Source organism: Polyodon spathula, chromosome 5, assembly GCF_017654505.1.
Source record: "Polyodon spathula isolate WHYD16114869_AA chromosome 5, ASM1765450v1, whole genome shotgun sequence".
Lineage (NCBI taxonomy): Eukaryota > Metazoa > Chordata > Actinopteri > Acipenseriformes > Polyodontidae > Polyodon > Polyodon spathula.
Window position 1 is genome coordinate 29,445,348 of NC_054538.1, and position 20,525 is coordinate 29,465,872.

A 20,525-nucleotide genomic window follows, 5' to 3' on the forward strand; every position below is an offset into this window, starting at 1 on the left:
CCTTGCAAGATAACTGTATGTGTAGAATTAACATGTCTTATATTTCTTCTTAAATCACGCTTAGAGCTACCAATATCTTACCCGACGAGTAACAATAGGGTCAACATCTCTGGGATCATTGTAAGCCAATGTCATTAAATCAGCATTTAGTGTCCTTATCCTTTGAAATTGAAAGCGAATATATCGGGCAGACGTGAAGTTCAGCAAGACAGGGGAAGGATCGTCCGCACTGGGTCTTCCATTGATCAGGGAAGTGTGAATCTAAACAAACAAGCAGTAACAGAGAATAGTAGATCTGATTGCACTAATAAGACTCTAAGCATTGTCTTAACTGATACTTTCTACTGTTGACCTCCATTCAGGGAATGGCTAGAAGGTTAATGCCATTCTTGGCAGCATAAGTCCATAAGTCTCCCTAGATCTTGATTCACTAAAAAACCTTGGGTTAACATAATTCTACCTCCACTGTTTACTTCTGTCCTCAGTCAGAAGTAGCTTTTACTTCTTTTTAACATATTCTACATCCAATTTCCTATATGTTACTACAGAGACAGGTTTATTTGCCTTGTGTATATCATGCATTGGACTTCATATAATGATTATTTAAAGGAAACCAGGAGTGAGGTAATATTGATGCAGAAATGGTTAAAGTGCTTAATTCAACTTCACATTACCATTATTTATACCACATCAACGTGAAGTGAAATTTGATATTGAGTGTGACCAAAACCAGCTGCTACACATGCTGCGCTCACAGCTTCTATGGGATTGAATCTCACAGGGTCTCAACAGCAATTATGGTTCCACTTTTGCTGAAGTGACTTGGCGAGTCTCTGAGTGTTCTGGTTCAGGCACTAGCGAATGCTCCATTCCAGCACATCATAACATGTGGTCTTAAGCTCCAGGGTAACTCTGTCTGTTCACAGGCTTCGACATACTTGAATGTCAGATGGAAGCAGTGCTACCATAGAAAGAGTACTTCATACTGTATGTTGTGGCCATTGAACTACAACAGCTAAAACTTCAGTATAACCTGCACTACTGCACTACACCATCTAAAGTACTCGTATATTTGTTGACATGAGACTGGCCATCGAAGATTTTTCAAATAGGACCTTGAATCTCATATTGGGAAACCTTTTGGCCCCAGAAGTTTCTCTCATCCCCGCCCAGCCTCTAGCTCATTAATGGATGTTAAATTACATACTTGTTGAGCATTAACATGTCTTTCTTTAAAAACTGCATTGCTGTTTAATTAGCTAATTGGTAGAAACATTTATTAGCTTTTGGATTCGCAGTAGTATTGTTGGTGGGTGTTTTTCTCATTTAAACAAAAACAAAAAAACTGTTTCTGTATACCTTAATGAATAATAAATCAGACAGCATGAATTTTACACCTAGTTAATCTGGATTTTATTCTTATATTTAATTTATACAATTACTGCATCCATCTCATTCAAATTTGCTTTATTACTGATGCTATTATTTATTATTATTATTATTTATTATTATTATTATTTATTTATTTATTATTATTTAGTTCTTTTTATTACCTATAAGGCCTTACATGGTCTTGGGACTTCTTATCTTAAAGCTATGCTAACCCCATATGTCCCTGGTCACTCTCTGAGATCGGAAAATGCTAATCTTTTCTAATCTTAATCTGCCACAAAGACAGCCGGAGTGGGGGACATCAGACCAGAAACAGGAACCAGGAAATAAACGACAGAGAGCTGGAGTTGGGTAGAGCTGAGCGAATGGTCTCGCTCAGCATTTAATAGTGCACAGTCAGACAGAAAATAAAAGGTTGCAAAACAAACAAAAACACAGGACACAGCACATTCGCCAAAACAAAGAGATGAAACAAAAACGGACTAACACTAAACAAAACACGGTGAGCAGATATTTGAACTATTATTATTATTACAATTATTATTACTATCTCCGTCTCCAATCCCGTTCTCCACTCACCGAACACACAACAACTGAGTGAGTGAAAACATGCTGCTTTTATGCAGCTGTACCGAGACTCGATTGCTCATCAATCATTCAATTGGAGTCTCGGTACAACTGCACGTGAATTAATTAAGTGCTGTGCAATCCTCGTGCCTAAATACAAATATATATTTTAAACACTTATGTTACACAGACCCATTTATATCCCGTGTACCAATGACTATACATCAACATTAACATACAACATATAACTCAAAATACACACAGGGGCGGGCACTTTGCCACACAGTCCCTAAAATTTGTTTGAACTCTGTCGAAGTCAAGGAATTTAGTTATAATTCCCCTCCCCTATGGAACTTGCTCCCGATTAATATCAGGAATGCTAGCACAACCAAATCTTTTAATCCTGTTTGAAAACCTCTGTTTATTTGTAGCTGGATTATATATTAGACACAGGCTTTTTTTATATTTATTTTGTAAAGCACCCTGTAATGCTTGCAAGAAGAGTGGTGAAATGTGTGTTGGTTATTATTATTATTATTATTATTATTATTATTATTATTATTATTATTATTATTATTATTATTATTATTATTATTATCACCCAAAAAACAGCCCAGCATAAAAAAATATATATGTTGTCCTATTTCGGGATTAATATTGTTACCCCTTCTTTATAGTTTAACATTTATTTTAACGAGTTATACAGAAAAATTCCAGAATTTGCTGTTAAATGGTTTGAAACAACTACTAAATCATAATGGAGTCAGTTTATTACTCACCTTTATGCATTTCAAATCATACTGTACCTTTTCTTATCAGGTTACTGATGTTTTTATCTTTTATTAATAACTTAAAATTGTCTAAATAAAACAAAGTATTCATTGAGTAATGGTTTTATTCTCCTTAATTGTATATTAAATACTTAATTGTAAATATATATATTATCATACTTAGTTTGATTCATGGGCTTGCAGCGATCCTGAATTTCTAAATTTCTAAAAGTCTACTCTGTTGAAACTGATGGGCTTCATCAGTTGTTGTGTTGCTGCTAGAAAGTGTATTTTGAGAAGTGAAAGCATGTCTAGCACACAGGTGGTGCTTCAGATTAGATGTAGCCTACGTTTGTGATACTGAAAGTTTCAAATTTGACAGAAGATACGTCAGAAAATTAAAAAAAAAACCTTTCCATTCACAAGTCCTTCACTTTTAGTACTTTGCTCAGTAATGCAGTTATGTGACAAACCTTCTATGCACTTCGACGACTGCACTCATTGCATTGCATGCGCTTGAGTGCATTAAAATGGTGATGGAGGGAATGAGTTCTGTGTGCTCAGAGGGTCAAGACAGAGGAGTGCAATTAACGTGAGTTAAAAAAAAAAAATCTCCAAAGAAATTAACACATTAATCGTAGAAGTTAACTGCAACTAATTGATATATATATATATATATATATATATATATATATATATAGAGAGAGAGAGAGAGAGAGAGAGAGAGAGAGAGAGAGAGAGAGAGAGAGAGAGAGAGAGAGAGAGAGAGAGAGAGAGAGAGTGTAACTCATTCATTTGGGGAATAAATAAATAAATATCAACAGGGATATATTAAAATAAAAATACAAATACTGTATTGCTCTGTAAATACTAGAATGAATAAAATACGTCTAGGGGAAAAAACTTTGATCCTGTAATGCCCCTTAGTTAGAGAAAAACTTGCTGTGTGAGCTTCATTTTAATTCTGTAAGTAGAATTTTACAAGCGAATTAAAATGTACACTCTTGTTATGTAACATTAAACACTCAATCACAAGCCATCAGTTAAAAGTACAGCAAAGTAGAAAAATGCTTCATCTCATGCTTTCTTTATTGTTCTAAGTTGTTCATTTTGTACAGTTCTGAAGGTCTACGTAATTTTTGATTGGATAATGAATAGGCTTTTACAGTGACTAATAAGTGAATCTGCATGCTATTCATGATTTCTGCCAATATAAATATACTTACTTCTCCATTTTCTAATGGGTGGATTTTAGAGTAGTAGGAGGTGCATATTACGTCATCATCTTTGGTATAAGATGGTGGTCCTGTCCTGGGTAAGATGTTGAAGCGAGTAAGGCATTCAGTGTCTGTAATTGCAAAGTACTGCCAAGGTTCGAAGGTGTCGCCATCCATGGAGCGTTCTAAAATCCAGTTTCCAGGGCGAGGGGAATTAGCAGCCTTAATTATCACATATGCAATCTGGAAAACCTGAGGAACACAAACATTTAATTTATTTAATAGATAATTATAGACGTGGGAATATTAGAATAATTTTCTACACAAACAGCCAAATAAAACAGTAGTTTTAATAACTATAATTTGTTTTTTTATACAAAGCATTTACAGTGTTTTTCTAGCTGTGTCTAGCTGTGTTAAACTTACTTTATGGCACTTAGGGGTTGATTTGATCAACCAATACCCCCACAGGCTGTATTTTAAATTAAGTGTCTATTAGTTTTCATTTTCAAATGGGTGATATTTTCGTTGATTGCCCTTTTAACTAAGAAAGAAATATCAGGAAAGGAAGGAAACGCTATTCTGGTTGTTTATGGTTCATGACTGCATTGGGTGAGTCCAGTCTCCAGGAACCATTAATCTTTAAGGAAACATCTGAGAAGGAATTAATCTAAATTACTATCATGACTGGGAAGATTTTTGAGTTGTTTTATCTTAATTTGTGAGCACAGCAGAGAGCATAACTAAGCATCAATTCTGAATAATTAGAATTCCCATTCCACTCAACCCATGGTTCATTGTCACTGGTGTCATCAATGAGACTGCCAGCACCCTCAACAAAATATGAAGATTCCAGAGCAGGTAAAGAGTGGTATATGAAATAAATGCAATAAGCTGAGATAGCAGCTTAAGATCATCATAGACCAAAGATACTGTACAATGATGACAAACAAATGTAATTTTGAAACAATGACTCGTTATTGGTGTTTGTATTTATTTAATAAATAATTAGTGTTATTTAATAGGCAATTAATTCAGCATTGCTAAAAATGATAATCCTTAAGTGACAAGGAAGAGCAGACTCACTCTTCCTTGTCTAAAACAAAAAAACTATGTGCAGCATGCTTTTTGTATTTTTCTCCCAGCACACCAACTATTTTACTTGAGAAGCAAATGATAATGTTTATCAGTTTTCAGTTTTAGACTAATAATGCACTTGAGCACTAACACGGCTGTGTTTAAACATCTCTTTCAAGATTAATGTTCATTGTAATACCAAAATAAGATGTCTGTCAAATACACAACATTTTGCTTTAGGCCAATGTAGCACTCAAACCTTCATTTAGAAGGGTGTAGCATTTTATATCAAAACTCCTCTACACAGTGGTAGTGCTAACTCATTTACTCAGCATACTCCCTAATATGAACTACTTGCTTCTTTCTGCCTTCATCTTAACTAATATGATATTACATTTCTTTAACACAATAGCTGTTAAGCCATCAAACCCTTTTATCATTTTCAAGGCCTGAAATTGAATATTATTCCATACAGGTAGTCAATAAAGGGTCTCTGTGTTCGTTTTCCAGGACAAAGTAGGGAGGGGGGATCTTGCTTTCCAAATGTTGCTGATTGAAGTTCTGGCTTGTGAACAGTGCAGATGTAGTAATGAGTCCATTCTGCTGCAGCACATCTGTTTTTATGTGGTTCGGAAGGAATGTGACCTGGTAATCAAAGTGTGACATAGTGTCTGTTTGTGAACGGTATGCCAAATGTCTATTATTCTGCATCAGATGTAGTGAATAGAAGTATATTATAATTACATACATCTGAGGTTCCTTGGATAGATCCCTTAATGAGCCACCCCCTGTATTGTAAGTACTGTGCTAGAGTTTCGTCTGCCTGCAAAGGGGGCATCTAAATAATTAATGGTGATTTATACAATGTGAGCCAGCATAAATTGTGCCAGGCACTCGGCATCTTTGCCATTTAACATTTCTAAAGTGTCTAAGTACAACTCTTGACACACTACTTTTGAAAGCTCTACTCCTTCCTGTCTATTACCATGAAACAAGCATTGTTTTATGTTATAATTCATTTAGTAGTTTACCTTTAATGGAACCCTATTGATTGTTTCCATTAAGACAGATTATTTATCAGTTTATTTGTTTTTAATCAGTGATTTTTTGATTGACAAAATGTTAATTGTATATTTTTTTGTCATAAAATGTGCATAGTGGGTAGCAGTTGTATGTGTTTTGTAATTCGCTTGCTTTGTTGTACATTTCTAATGGTAGCAAGCATATTGAAGGTAAAGTAACAGTAGGATTTTAGAAAATAATAATACATTTTTTTATCATATTTGACTCTTTCAAAACTTGTTTTATTAAGGTTTGAGAGGTCTGTGAACGGAATAGAATGAATCTGAACAGTAAATCTACCTCCCGACCTGGAAGGACGCTAAGTAAGGTTGGTGGTACGCCTTCAAGGGATGGGTCAACTCGACTGTGGAACAGAACTGGAAGTCGGCCATCTTGGATAAAGGCTGTAGCTGTAGGACTGCTGAACAGCTCGTTTGTGATCCACTGTGTTGCGTGTGGAGATTGGACAGAGGGCGGCGCTGTATTGATCATAGGGAGTATAAAGGGGATGCAGCTAAGTGAGTATGGCCCCTTAAGCTGATGTTACCAAAGCCGAGCGCTGCTGTTTTGTTGTTTTTGTGTAAGCAGCCGGAGTCAGATTCGGGAGCTGAAGCTACGGAGCCAGCACTACCGCCCAGAGCATCTGCACTGCCACATCACTTCAACCTGTCCCAGCACTTAGAGCACCTGCCCTTGCACACCCCCCACAGTACGTGTGTGCACTTTGGGACTGTATGTATTGTTTATTGTTTCGATCCTGTAATTCCCGATATCATTGCTGGCAGAGGGGATAGTTCTAGAAATACAAGCAGGGCCGCTTGCAAATACCCCTTTGTGGACATTTTATCCTGACTGCACCACCCACGTCCTGACAAGGTCTCAAAAGTATCCAACAAATGTTACACCATAATCTCATGTTAGCGGTCAACTGTTGGCCATAAGCCTTTACAGCTCTATGCCAAGTCTTCCAAACAGAAGTTTGGTCCATGCAAATTTATAAATCTCACCTTTCTTACTTTTCTCCCTTCTCTATCTGCCTGTGATATTGCCTCATCCATCTAGTGTATGGTATTTGATGGAAACACATTCATTCTGCTAGTAAATGTAATGATTTGATTAAATGTTCTTGTTTGTCTCAATGTAGCACCAATGTATTACTATTACAAAGGTAATCAAAAAGAAAATTGACTGTTTGATTTGTGTACCTTTCTAATGTTAGCTGGCAAAACCTGATTGGTTTCTTCAATTCTGTACATACCATGATGATTATCCACTAATTCTAGGGTACATGAAAATATGCATGATCTATTTTAGGAATAATACAGACTAGACTACAATTTCTTCTTCCAGTACAGTGTAGTCTTGGTTACCAACAGGAAACTGTCTAGTGCGTTCATATTTGTCCGAATGATGAGAAACCCATCTCAGCAGCACTTCGACAGAAAATAGCCAGGTCAAGCAGTCAGTGTGATGCTTGAAAGTTTGCTTGTTGACAGCCACCCCAGGTTTCCATGGAACTGGGGTGGTTCTGTATGGATCTCCACTGTTCCAATTATTGCATCATTCAGTACATACACACATTCCAGTATAACAGAATCCACTTTGAACAGATGCACAACCTTGTGTATCACTGGAATTCAAATTCTTTACAGTGACATATCATCCACTATGCAGCAGAGGTCATAAGGTGCATACAACTATCTGTCAGCTGCTTTCCAGATGCAATAGGAGATGTTGATGCATTACCAGTGAATGACATCACAAAGAGTCTTGTTCCTTTATCCTGTGTTAGCTTCTTGGTCCTTTGAAACAAATTACAGCAAACAGCTTCAATAAGATGCAACCGTATTTGATGGATCATACAACAGGCAAACACAAATGTCTGCAGATGACAATAAAGGTAGCAGACAACACCTTGTCCCCACAGCAGGATTCGAGCCACAGTGAATCCATCCAATGCTGATTTCCTCACAATGATTGCTGACTGAATGTTCTCCATAAGTACAATTTAGCTTAAAGCCTGTACACTGTCCAGCAATCACGACTACAATTTCTAAGCAAAATAAGTGAACATTCAGTATTTCATATCTTTTAGTTTTTGTTTATACCATTTGATGTAAATCATTATCCTTATTTAAGTAATAAAAGCTGGGTTTAACTATTGTCTCCAGGTGTGTATTTGTGTGTATGCATGCGGGAAGAGGCATAAGCCAGCTTCCTAAACAATGATGTTTAGATCAGATAGGGGCCTCCCACAGTCAAAAAGTCTACCACAGGTTATTTTAGATTTGTATCACTACAAATGCACTGAGAAACAATTTAAATTTCATGCGACAAGAATTGCTTTCATTATATATAATCTAGCACTTCACCCAGAAATAACAACATTAAGGGGCAGATGTACTAAAATGGGCCAGCTGCAGTGCAAAGTATACATTTTGCCCTATGTACTAAGAGAAAATATGTTAATGAAGAGAGCCGCAATATAATGATTTAAATATCTGTTGCGTCATCTTAGCGAGATCTCTTGCATGTTTTCGGTAGGCTACACATTACACTATGCAAAAAATATAAATCTGTACAGTACAATACAGTAGTAAAATTAAAGGAATACCTAGCGCAATTTTTGTTTTACTTTTGCCTGTAGCTAGGCTACCAGCAACACAAAAGAAATCATGCTACTGCATTCTACACATTTGTGTACAATGCGAATAAACAATTATTTTAAAATGAAACTCAATTATTTTGGCATTTTTTAATTATTATTATTATTATTGACTTGGCATAGTTAGTAGCCTAGACAATTAACACAAAATAGATCATGGTGCCGCATTGACAAGTTATGATACTTACATACATACAGGAGGACAGTCAATTCTCGTTAATACGAATTTCAAGGGACCAGCAACAAATTTTGCACTACACCACTAATTCGTATTATCATGAGTAGCTTATAATCCAAATGTATACAGTCAATTTTTATTTAAGTTAGTCAGTGGTGCAGTGCTAAATTGTGCACAACTACAAACCACCTGCACATTAATACAATAGGTGTGTTTCTTAAAGACTGAGCTGGAGGGGTCAGCGGCACATGTCTGCAGTCTATTACTCCAAACATGTTGGGGAAACCAGAAATGTCATAGAAATGTGTTTTCAAGACTTGTTTGGATGTTCACCAAAAAAATGCATTGAGCACAATTGGAAATGCACTAGAAAAAGCAGACTGGGAAATGCCAACAACAATTGTGACTGTTTAAAACATGCTTTCAAAATTTCTTAACAATTTGATGCAATTGTAAGTGATGAAATTGCCAGCAGGGTAATATCTGAGAACCCTAATTTGCACTATCTCCACCCACTTTTTGGGAATTTATGCAGTAACGCCCATAATTTCATATTCATCTAAGGATGAACTGCAAAGCCAAACTGCTGCTATTCTCTAACAGCATTGTGAATGTTTAGTGAATTTCAAACTAGACTTCCAACTCATTTGCAACTGGTTTGTGACAATTGCAACAGCTGCAAAATGATTTACATGCTGTACAGTTTACTAGGACATAAAAGTGAATTCTTCTTTTTGTATACACACTTAATTCTACATTAAATTACATTAAACTTTCTCTTCAGCAGTGTTAAGAAGAAGGTGCCCTGTTTTTCTCATTTGGAGAAAAGTAATAACTGACAGTTGTCTTCTGATCTCCATCACGCCTATTGCTGATGGCAATGAGTCTCTGGACTTAATAATTCACTTGAATACACATACAGAACAATTACTAATTGCCATGATACTGTGAAAAGGCAGACTGAAAAGTTGTTTGGTCGCTGTGATATATAAGTCCTTTGAAAAAGCCAAAACTGCCAACACAGATTTACTGAATATTTAAAAGTTAGCTTAAACATGCATGGTATATTGTTATCTTGTCTGGACATTTCCATAGCAGTAGTGGCGCTTGAAGAAGTCTAATTGATCTCAAATTCTACAGTTCATGTTGAAGTTAAAGGAATTATGACAGAATTAAGTGTTTGCAGTGCCAATCAGGCCAAGTTAATACAAATACACTGCCAATTTGCAGACTAGTCGTGAACTTAAAAGAAACTGGCTTCAACAGTAGAACTGGGCTGTTCAATTGCAATTGTTTGTTGTTATATACAAATATCCCTGACTTTAAAAAGGCTTATGCTTATTAGTATTCAGTTCTGCTTACCTATAAAGTCTCATTCAAACTGTTACAAATGCAACAAATATTAAATTAGTCTAAGAGGTGATTTTTTAAAATGTATTATTTATTTATTTATTTATTTGCCAAAATAGGCTATATATTTGTTTATTCCTACCTGTCCGAGATCCAAGGTAATAGTAACATAATGAAAGTCCATGCCATTCTGGATGCTGGGGCTTTGCCACCACCTATTTGTGCCATCAATGGCATAGGTGATTGGATGACGTTCTGTTAATACAGAGAAAAAGTGTTTAAAATCAGGAGAGGCAGTGATACCATTTCTTGTATTCTAGTCCTGTACCATCTCCAGCCTCTCATTTTCCAATCGAAGATGTTCAATATTAAGACCATTGAGGATTAATGCAAGACCATCAAGGATTGGAGGCTGTGCTGTCCAGTGGTTAAAGAAATGGGCTTATAACCAGGAGGTCCCCAGCTCAGCCACTGACTCACCGTGTGACCCTGAGCAAGTCACTTAACCTCCTTGTGCTCTGCCTTTCAGGTGAGACGTTGTTGTAATTGACTCTGCAACTGATGCACACCCATCTTGTATCTTGTAAAGAGCTTTGTGATGGAAGTGCACTATGAAAAGCACTATATAAAAATGATTATTATTTATTATTGAGACCATTGAGGACCATGTCCCCCAACACATAGTGTACCCAAAACTATAGTTTCTGTATGAAGTGAATTTGTAACATTAATCTTAAATCATTTAATGCAACTGAACTCCCATTATCTGGTCATCATCTTTCGTCTGGGTGGTCTCCACATATCTTCGGGTCCATATCAGAAAATTTTAAATTTCAAAATGTTCAAATCAGGAAGGTTCATTAGAGCATCTAGCGTGTTTTTAGTTATTTACAATTAAACTGAAATAAATTTTGTTTTTTGGAGCTTGTGGAAGAAAAACAATTTATACAATGCCGACTTAGGTTATTATCATAACCCTGGTTCCCTAAAATAGAAATGTAACCATTACTGAATTTACCTCCTAAAGACCAGAATCCTAAATACTTTACAGCAAAGCTGCTCTTTGATCCTGTCACACAGTCATGACCCCGCCCACGAGGGATCAAAAGTACTGAGGTCACAGATCTCAGCGATGCATGTCTCCAATCTTGAAAGCCAGATTGTTGTTATTTAGATCAACTGAATAAACCCATCTATCTGAATGTTACAAGGTCATCTACTGTGAAGTATCACCTGGTAATGGAGCTTCTTAATTGCTGGATTAAGGTCTTGCCATTTCTAAGGATGTCATTAAACATATGAAATATTATTATACAGAAAATGGTTACATCTTAATTTTATTATGTGCTGCTTTATTCACATTCAATACCAGTATCAAACACTTGTTTAGTTTCCTAAATGATAATGATAATTCATCTGTCAAGCATCTTTCAAAATCATTGTGCTGCTCCTTCCAATTAGAAGATGTGTTCGTCTTCTTAATTAACATATGTACATATTCAAGGACACTATTATGTCAATTTGTTATTTGTACTAGGTATAGGCTTTTGTTATAATGGGAATTGATTATAATAGCTAATAAGATGGTTATCACTCCTTGAAATCAACTTGCCCGAATGACAAGACATTTATACAGTCAGCACTCACATATCCGACCCTATAAAATGTTGACTTCAGTGATGTTTAAACATGTGTGACGCATATCCGATTATTTCATTTTAGCCCATTCCAACCCTTGCCATCTTTTCAGGGCACATAAAAAAAGATATAATGTCAAAAATACATAGCTGAAAGGACTGTATTTTTAAATTAATAGGCTTCCTTTCAGACGTTCTGTAGTTGGTTTTGTTAGTACAGTACTATAATTCCAACAGAAGAAGTATTTTAATTCAGAAAGATATGATTCTGAAAATATCAATTGCCAAAAGAGACGACTGGACACGTGGACTGTAATACAGTACATATTTTTAAATCCGGTATGTATTGCCACATTGTGTAAAATTCCCCATTAACCACCCAACAGCAAAATTAAATTAAAATGTTACCCATGCACAGAACTGCGTAAAATGTAAAAGGCAATGCAATTTTGCAAAAGATTAAAAAAACAACACCAGTTTCCAGAAATAAAACAGTATCCAAACTCAGTATTCAAAATTGCAGAACATAGTGCTCGACAAGGCCCTAATGTCACAGTTCACTTGCAAATGAAAATGCACAAAAGCAACTAAAGATCACACATTAAATGCACCACAGTAACTAAAACTGTTTAATGATTCACTTTTACATTACCATAGCTTGTCGTGCTTGCTTTGTTTTTGAAGGAAGCGCTGTGTAACTGTACGAAACGGGTTTAACTGTATAACTGTAAGAGTCGGAAATCGTGTGGGATGGGCAAGTGCATGAATTTGTTTTTATATATATACATATACACACACACACAGTGGCTTGCAAAAGTATTCAGACCCCTGACCAATTCTCTCATATTACTGAATTACAAATGTACATTGAAATTTCGCTCTGTCCGATATTTTATTTTAAAACACTTAAACTCAAAATCAATTATTGTAAAGTGACATTGGTTTTATGTTGGGAAATATTTTTAAGAAAAATAAAAAACTGAAATATCTTGCTTGCATAAGTATTCAACCCCCACACATTAATATTTGGTAGTCATCTTTCGCTGCAATAACAACTTTAAGTCTTTTGGGGTAAGTATGTACCAGCTTTTGGCTCATTCTTCTTGGCAGATTTGCTCCAGTTTGTTCAGGTTGGTTGGACGACGCTTGTGGACTGCAATTTTCAAATAGTGCCACAGATTCTCAATGGGATTGAGATCAGGACTTTGACTGGACCACTGTAGGACATTCACCTTTTTGTTCTTGAGCCATTCCAATGTTGCTTTGGCCTTGTGCTTGGGATCATTGTCCTGTTGAAAGGTGAATTTCCTCCCAAGCTTCAGTTTTTTTAGCAGACTGAAGCAGATTCTCTTGCAGTATTTTCCCGTATTTTGCTCCATCCATTCTTCCTTCAATTGTAACAAGATGCCCAGTCCCTGCTGATGAGAAGCATCCCCACAGCATGATGAACTGCCACCACCATACTTCACTGTAGGGATGATGTGTCTTGAGGCATGGGCAGTTTTAGGTTTGCGCCACACACAGCGCTTTGAGTTTTGGCCAAAAAGCTCTATTTTGGTCTCATCTGACCACAAAACCTTTTCCCACATCGCAGCTGGGTCACTCTCATGCTTTCTGGCAAACTCCAGACGTGCTTTCAGATGGCACTTTTTGAGTAACGTCTTCTTTCTTGCCACCATCCCATAACAGGCCAGTGTTATGCAGAGCTCTTGATATGGTTGACTGGTGCACCATTACTCCACTCCCAGCCACTGAACTCTGTAGCTCCTTCAAAGTGATTGTTGGCCTCTCTGTGGCTTCTCTCACAAGTCTCCTTCTTGTTTGAGCGCTGAGTTTTGAGGGACAGCCTTTTCTTGGCAGTGCCTGGGTGGTGTGATGCAGCTTCCACTTCCTGATTATTGATCCAACTGTGCTCACTGGGATATCCAAACACTATTATTTTTTACCCTTTCCATAATCTATGCATGTGTATTACTTTATCTCTAACTTCTGTAGAATGCTCTTTGGTCTTCATTTTCCTTCAGATTCGCAGCCTTAGCAATGATCCTTCAACAGTGGGGTTTTTATCCAGAAAATGTGACAGCAACTTTAATGGTTCACAGGTGGAGGCCAATGGTAAGGTAATTGTGTCTTCGTTTGGGCAATTTCTTTCATTGGCGCAAACTGGGAGCTTCCACACCACAGGGGTTGAATACTTATGCAAGCAAGATATTTCAGTTTTTTATTTTTCTTAAAAATATTTCCCAACATAAAACCAATGTCACCTTACAATAACTGATTCTGAGTTTCAGTGTTTAAAAATAAAATATCAAAACAGAACGAAATTTCAATGTACCATTTGCAATTCAGTAATATGAGAGAATTGGTCAGGGGTCTGAATACTTTTGCAAGCCACTGTATGTATACATATATATATATAAAATGGGGATTGATTTTATTCTTAATACAAGAGTGGCAAAACACGACTGACATGTATCTGGGTAACGGATACCCGAGTGCTGACTGTATTAGTTATTGCCTGACGACTTTCAACAAGTCAAAGCACTGATGTTGAACATCATTACCCAATAATGAAGCCTGCTTTTAAAGCTTTTGCTCTAAAAAATATTTTAACCACTTCACTGATCACCCTATTTGTACACCCAGTGCAGCATAAAACAAGTGTTTTTGATTAAAATAAATGTGTATTTGTATATTTACCGGCATAATCAGGAATGGAAAATCAAGCTCAAGACTGACCGCCATGGTCAAATGCTCAAAAACAATATTGCTAAATCTATCTTTTATATAATTGCTGTCTATGTAGGGGATGACGTTCTTTCCTGGTATCCTGCATTACTCTGAGGATGAAAAAAGTTCAGAGCCAATAATTTCAAAGGTTAGAGCCTATTGAGGTTTTCTTATATATATATATATATATATATATATATATACACACACACACACACACACACATATATATATATATATATATATATATATATATATATATATATATATATATATATATATATATATATATATATATATATATATATATATATACACACACATACACACACACAATACATAACAGTTTGATTATTCAAGGGATTACATTTGTTAAAACAGCACCTGCCATTCCCATTTGCTGATTTTGTAAAACGAACACTGAAGAAGCAGAAAATTGGACACAAGAAACCACCAATGTCATAACCTGTTTGTTGTTTCACTGTAAAGTGTTTAACATAGTCATGACCCCATTTTGTCCCACATATCATGGTACTAAATCAATATTCCCACAATAACAAATCTTGCAGCTCGCACCTTTGAAGGCTAACCCAACAGAACATAAATATTATTTCAGGTTTAGGCACATCAGCAAATCAAACACCAACTAATGATGTTCAGGATTTATTAGAAATTTCTCATGGAGATTTTTTGAGTTCATGAATGTCAAAGAAGCTCTCGACACAAATGCAAACCAATGCATAAGTAAACATCTTCCTAAAATCAGCTTTCATTTGAAAAACATCTGTATGTGTGTATTTTTCATTTCTTTATTTTTAATTATTAGAGATGAAGAACTGTGATTTGCTTGTTAATCTTGTTTAAATTGACAACAGTAAGGTAACAAGAGCCACAGGCAGCAAGCATTTCACAGGAGATTTTTGAAGAAAACAAATAGAGGTGACCTTTTAAATACATTATACTCCCTTTGGAACAAGTACTGACAGCAAATGAGCCACATACCATACGGAATATTACTGGCCAAGTTACAGGTACGGCACTGAGGGTTTCTCACTGGTTGTCCAGGGACATGCTCTACCAGCTTGCAGTACATTTCAGGGCCGTTTTCACCGCAGGTGGCATTGGTAGAGATCTCCGCCATGGAAGCTAGATTGAGCACTGCGGGAAACAGTCCTGGGAAAACAAGAAGACAATGAATGAACATCACAGTAATGTCAGATATATAATCGAGAAGCATTATATTTTAAGTCAAACAATGTGATTAATTCAGAATACATTACTACCATTTATCAAAACAGAATGCAAAAAAAAAAAAAAAATCACAGCACTTCCAATGATAAAAAAAAAACTGTAAAGCGCTGTCTTATCACTTTATTATCAATTACTCATCACGTTCTAAGTGGCAAAAAACACTTTTTTTAAAGACACTTCTGGTGTTAGTGTATCCCACTTTTAGGTGTTAAAAAATACATATTTGGATTTGCCTAATTTTCCCATTACTTTCCTGATCAATAACTGGATTGGAATGGTGAGGCGACAGTCAAATACAACATTTCAAATTGGGTAGAAAAACGGGGGGTAATAATAATAATAATAATAATAATAATAATAATAATAATAATAATAACACAAAATGAAACAAAAAAAAAAACACTTTACCAACTTACAAATATAAACTGTCAGCTACCAAACATACAAGGTTGCATTTGATCCCCAAAATAGGATGACTGAGCTAATCCCCTAAAGGAAGTACTTTACTTTGATGCATGTTTTCTATGGTTAAGCTTTGCCATTGTGTGGGAATACTGTAGCTAAAACAAAGAATAGGAACACTGCACTAAAATGATTTCCAGCTGTTCTTCACAGGCTATAAAACTACAATCCAGATGTTGAATGGCAATGAACTGAAAAAAAACATTTGGAAAATATCTTGCAAAGAAAATCAAGTTTTGTGAAAGTGCACAGGAAGAAAAATGTTGATTTTGCTACTTTTGATTTAACCAATTTGTTTCTTGAAAGCAAATGTCCCTCCGTAAGTTTCTAAAGAGGAGAATTTTTTTTCTTACGCTGAGTTAAAGAGTTACGAACCTTGTTCTTATTGTGTTTGAAGCAAATCCGTAAATCACAAGGTCAAAATAGCCTCTAGAATTGTCATACTCAAAGTACACTTGACCAAGAAACTAAACCATTGATCCAACAATAACTGGATTCTCAAATATTGAACTATAGAGGCCCACATATAATACACTTAGAGTTCTGCATTTCAGCTTTATTCTGAATTATACCAAAAAATTTCAGGATTCTTTTTTTTTTTTTTTAACTGAATCTCGTTTTTTATTGATTTATACCGATTTTTCTGTCTGCCCTTAAGTATTTTCCCGGTACATAGAAAATACACACTATTTTGATTAAAGTGCAGTTTTATTTTGACTCTGACATTGTAATAAGCAGCTCTACGCTTAATCCTAGGATGCAGAAGGTACGTCTACACAGAGGATCAAATAACAATCAAACGTCGCACATGGTTATACGAAAAGCCAAATAGCAGAAGCGGGCCAGACGAGGCAGAGGATGCATTGCGTTGCAAATACTGATGCATTGCGGTACATGTTCATGTTGACAGAATGAAAGTAAGTAACACAATACTAAAACAAGAACATGAACTGAACGTGAGACAAGCAATCCATTTCCTCGGCTTTTACACCTCTGCTCACTCACTCACCATCACCTCTGCAACCCCTACCAATCTAACTTTCTCCTCTCTGACTCTTTGCTCCCTGCTCCAGGGCCACAAACCCACCACATGTGCTCTGGACCCTCTCCCCCCATTCACATTTTTCCAGGCTGCTGACCCCTGCTCTACTCCCTTTCATTTCCTCTCTTCTCAATACCTCTCTACTCTCTGGCTCTTTCCCCTCTGCTTTCAAACAGGCCTGCATCACCCTATCTTAAAAAAACCCTCTCTTGATCCCTCATCCCTCCAGAACTCTCTTTTCTCCCTTTCCTCTCTAAAACTCTTGAGTGAGCGATACATCGCCACTTTTCTGCTTTCGTTTCATAACATTCTCTGCTCGACCCCCACCAATTCGGTTTTCACCCGGCACACTCCACTGAAACTGCTCTTCTTGCTATCACTAACTCTCTACTCTGCCCATGCCGCCTCCCTCTCCTCTGTCCTAATTCTCCTCGACCTCTCTCCTGCCTTTGACACAGTCGACCACTCTATTCTCCTGTCCTTCCTCACTTACCTGGGACTCTGTGGTAATTTTCTTGCCTGGTTCTCCTCCTACCTCTGCGATTGCACATACTGGGTGTCCTAGCGTGGCTCAGCTTCTGCCTCTTGCTCTTTTTCTACAGGCATCCCCCAAGGCTCAGTCCAGGGACCCTTCCTTTTTCTCTTTATACCTACTCCCTGGGTCCCCTTATCTCTTCCCATGGCTTCTCATATCATTTCAATGCTGATGATGCCCAGATCATCCTCCCCTTTCCCCACTCTGACTCTGACATCTCCTCCCATATGTATACCTGTCTCTCGACCATCTCCTCCTGGATGTACTTGCATCTTAAACCTAATCTCTCCAAATCAGACCTCCTTTTCTTCCCCTTCTTCCTCCTCCACCATTGATCCCTATTCCTCTTGAACCCACCACCCTCTCTCCCTCCTCATCCACCAAGAACCTCGGTGTCATCCTAGACCCCTCCCTCTCCTGCTCTCAGTACATCTCTCCTGTACGCAGAATTCACCCCTTCTTCACCCACTACTCCATGCAGCTCCTATTTCAGGTCCTGATACTATCCTGCCTTGACTACTGCAGCTCCGTCCTGGCCAACCTCCCCGTTTCCACTATCCATCCGCTTGTCTTTTCCCTTCGTTTCTCCCACGCTTCTCCGCTCCTCCACTAGCTCCACTTGTTCCCTATCGCCGCTCACAACCAATTCAAAACTTTTGCACACGCCTATTCCTGTTTCGACCTTTCTGCTCCTTCCTTAACTCCAAACTGCTCCCCCTCACCCTCCGCTCCCCCGTTTCCAGAGTCCGCTCCTTTTCCACCCTTGCTTCTCAGTGGTGGAATGACCTACCCACAGATATTAGGATTGCTCAGTCATACCTGTTCAGACAGCATTTGTGAACCTCACAACTCTAGAATATGCTGGACTATATGGCACCCAATTGTATCAGTACTTGCATCATCCTGTACTTGCACTTAACTGCGCTACACTTTGCTGTATTCTACTACTGCTCTCAATCACAATTATACTTTCTGTATCTTGTACTTGATTTTACTCCTCAAGGTAACCGTATTCTGTTTTATTGTAATGGCTCTTATTTGAAATCATTCTCTTCCATTTATTGTACATACTACTTGCTCTTAATGGAATTCACTCTTATAAGCAAATATTTTTATTACAAGTTTAACTGCTGTTGGTCGATATTGCTCTCAAATGTAATTATTTACTGAATTTATATTCTCTTATTTGATTTTGCTCTTATTTACTACTGACTATTGAATTTTATAACTGCTCTTATCTGTGATGTGATATTTTGTAATGTGATATTTTGTAAAAACTGTAAGTCGTCCTGGATAAGGGAGTCTGCTAAAAATAAATAATAACATGAAAGGATATAACTGAGAGGATGAAAGTTTATATCTAAACCTATTCAGATTGTGGTAATTTACCAACTATTATTGTATTATTTGTTTCTTTCTTTATTTGCCACATACAGAATGTCCTTACTGGCAGGATATGCTATGTACTGTAGCCTTTATGTTACTGGATCCAGCAGTGGGCTACTATGTCCGATGGAGACGCGTATTCACAAAGTTTGTTAAGGAAATGCATCTACAGTTAATATAGACAAAGTATAAAAGAGACGTGCTCTTGCTTGGTTTTGAAATGCATGCAAAAATGTGTAATTCATAATGTTTAAATGATTCCATAATAGTGCCTTACTATTTACACACGGATGAACACAGAAAAGCTAGTTATGGACCATTTGATTTTGGTTTCAACAATGTAAAACCAAAAAACACCATGCATTCATATCATCTGAGATGCTGAAAACGTTAGCTTTTAGAAAGTCCTACACACATGCATGCAAAGTTAATACTATAATAACATACGAGTGTGAAAAAGAAATGCAAGATTACATAGAGGTTGTTTATTATATATCAGAGAATTACGTGGATTGCTAAACACATTTTAAAGGTTTTACATGGATATAATCAGTGTTCTATAACAATACAACAGGCCATCTGGTATGATTTATTTTTTGCATTACTGAAATGTACTTTATACATTTCATTTAACTATTTAACTGACCCACATCTGTCACGCTCTACATGGTAAACACAACATCTGCTTTAACTGCGTACCATTCTTCACCACTTTTTTCACTATACATTTCAGACTGCCTTTGACAAACTTTATATCTTTCACATACTTATAACATGATTATGTACCTGCACTGGTTTTCATTTAAAATGGCTGCTGACGAGTTTCTGAGATTAAATTACATGGTAATGCCAATTTTATTTTATTGTATATTTTATTTTATAAATGTATATTTTAAAGTTTTTTTTTTTTCCTGCAGTTCTCCAAATCATTTTACCAGTAAAGTAAAAAGAGAAATAAGCTCCTGCCTTTCATCTGAACAGAAGTAAGATGAAAGAAGAATTTCGAAAAAATAAATCGTAGGCTAGGAATGTATTTAGGAATCAATTTTTTCCAGCTATTTTCGGCACTTAAGCTTGCTTCTGATGAAGACATGACAGGAAATCACTCCATCCTTAAGGATAATAGTCACAAGGGAAATGCACTGACCGCATGTCAGTTATTAATATTGAAGGTTGAGCTCTGAAAGGCCCCCTAACATATTTG

General features: G+C 36.7%; 1 protein-coding gene across 10 annotated transcripts in view; it reads right to left on the reverse strand.

The window, feature by feature from the left end:
- lama2 (laminin, alpha 2) overlaps window positions 1–20,525 on the reverse strand; it is a 118,489-nt gene that overhangs the window by 84,154 nt on the left and 13,810 nt on the right. For all 10 annotated transcript variants that reach the window (XM_041250266.1, XM_041250265.1, XM_041250264.1 and 7 more), the window contains exons 2-5: window positions 15,648–15,818; window positions 10,421–10,533; window positions 3,956–4,198; window positions 82–261 (exon numbers count right to left, since the gene is read on the reverse strand). In XM_041250266.1, coding sequence (XP_041106200.1) covers window positions 82–261; window positions 3,956–4,198; window positions 10,421–10,533; window positions 15,648–15,818 — 707 coding nt within the window. The remainder of the gene's footprint in view (window positions 1–81; window positions 262–3,955; window positions 4,199–10,420; window positions 10,534–15,647; window positions 15,819–20,525) is intronic.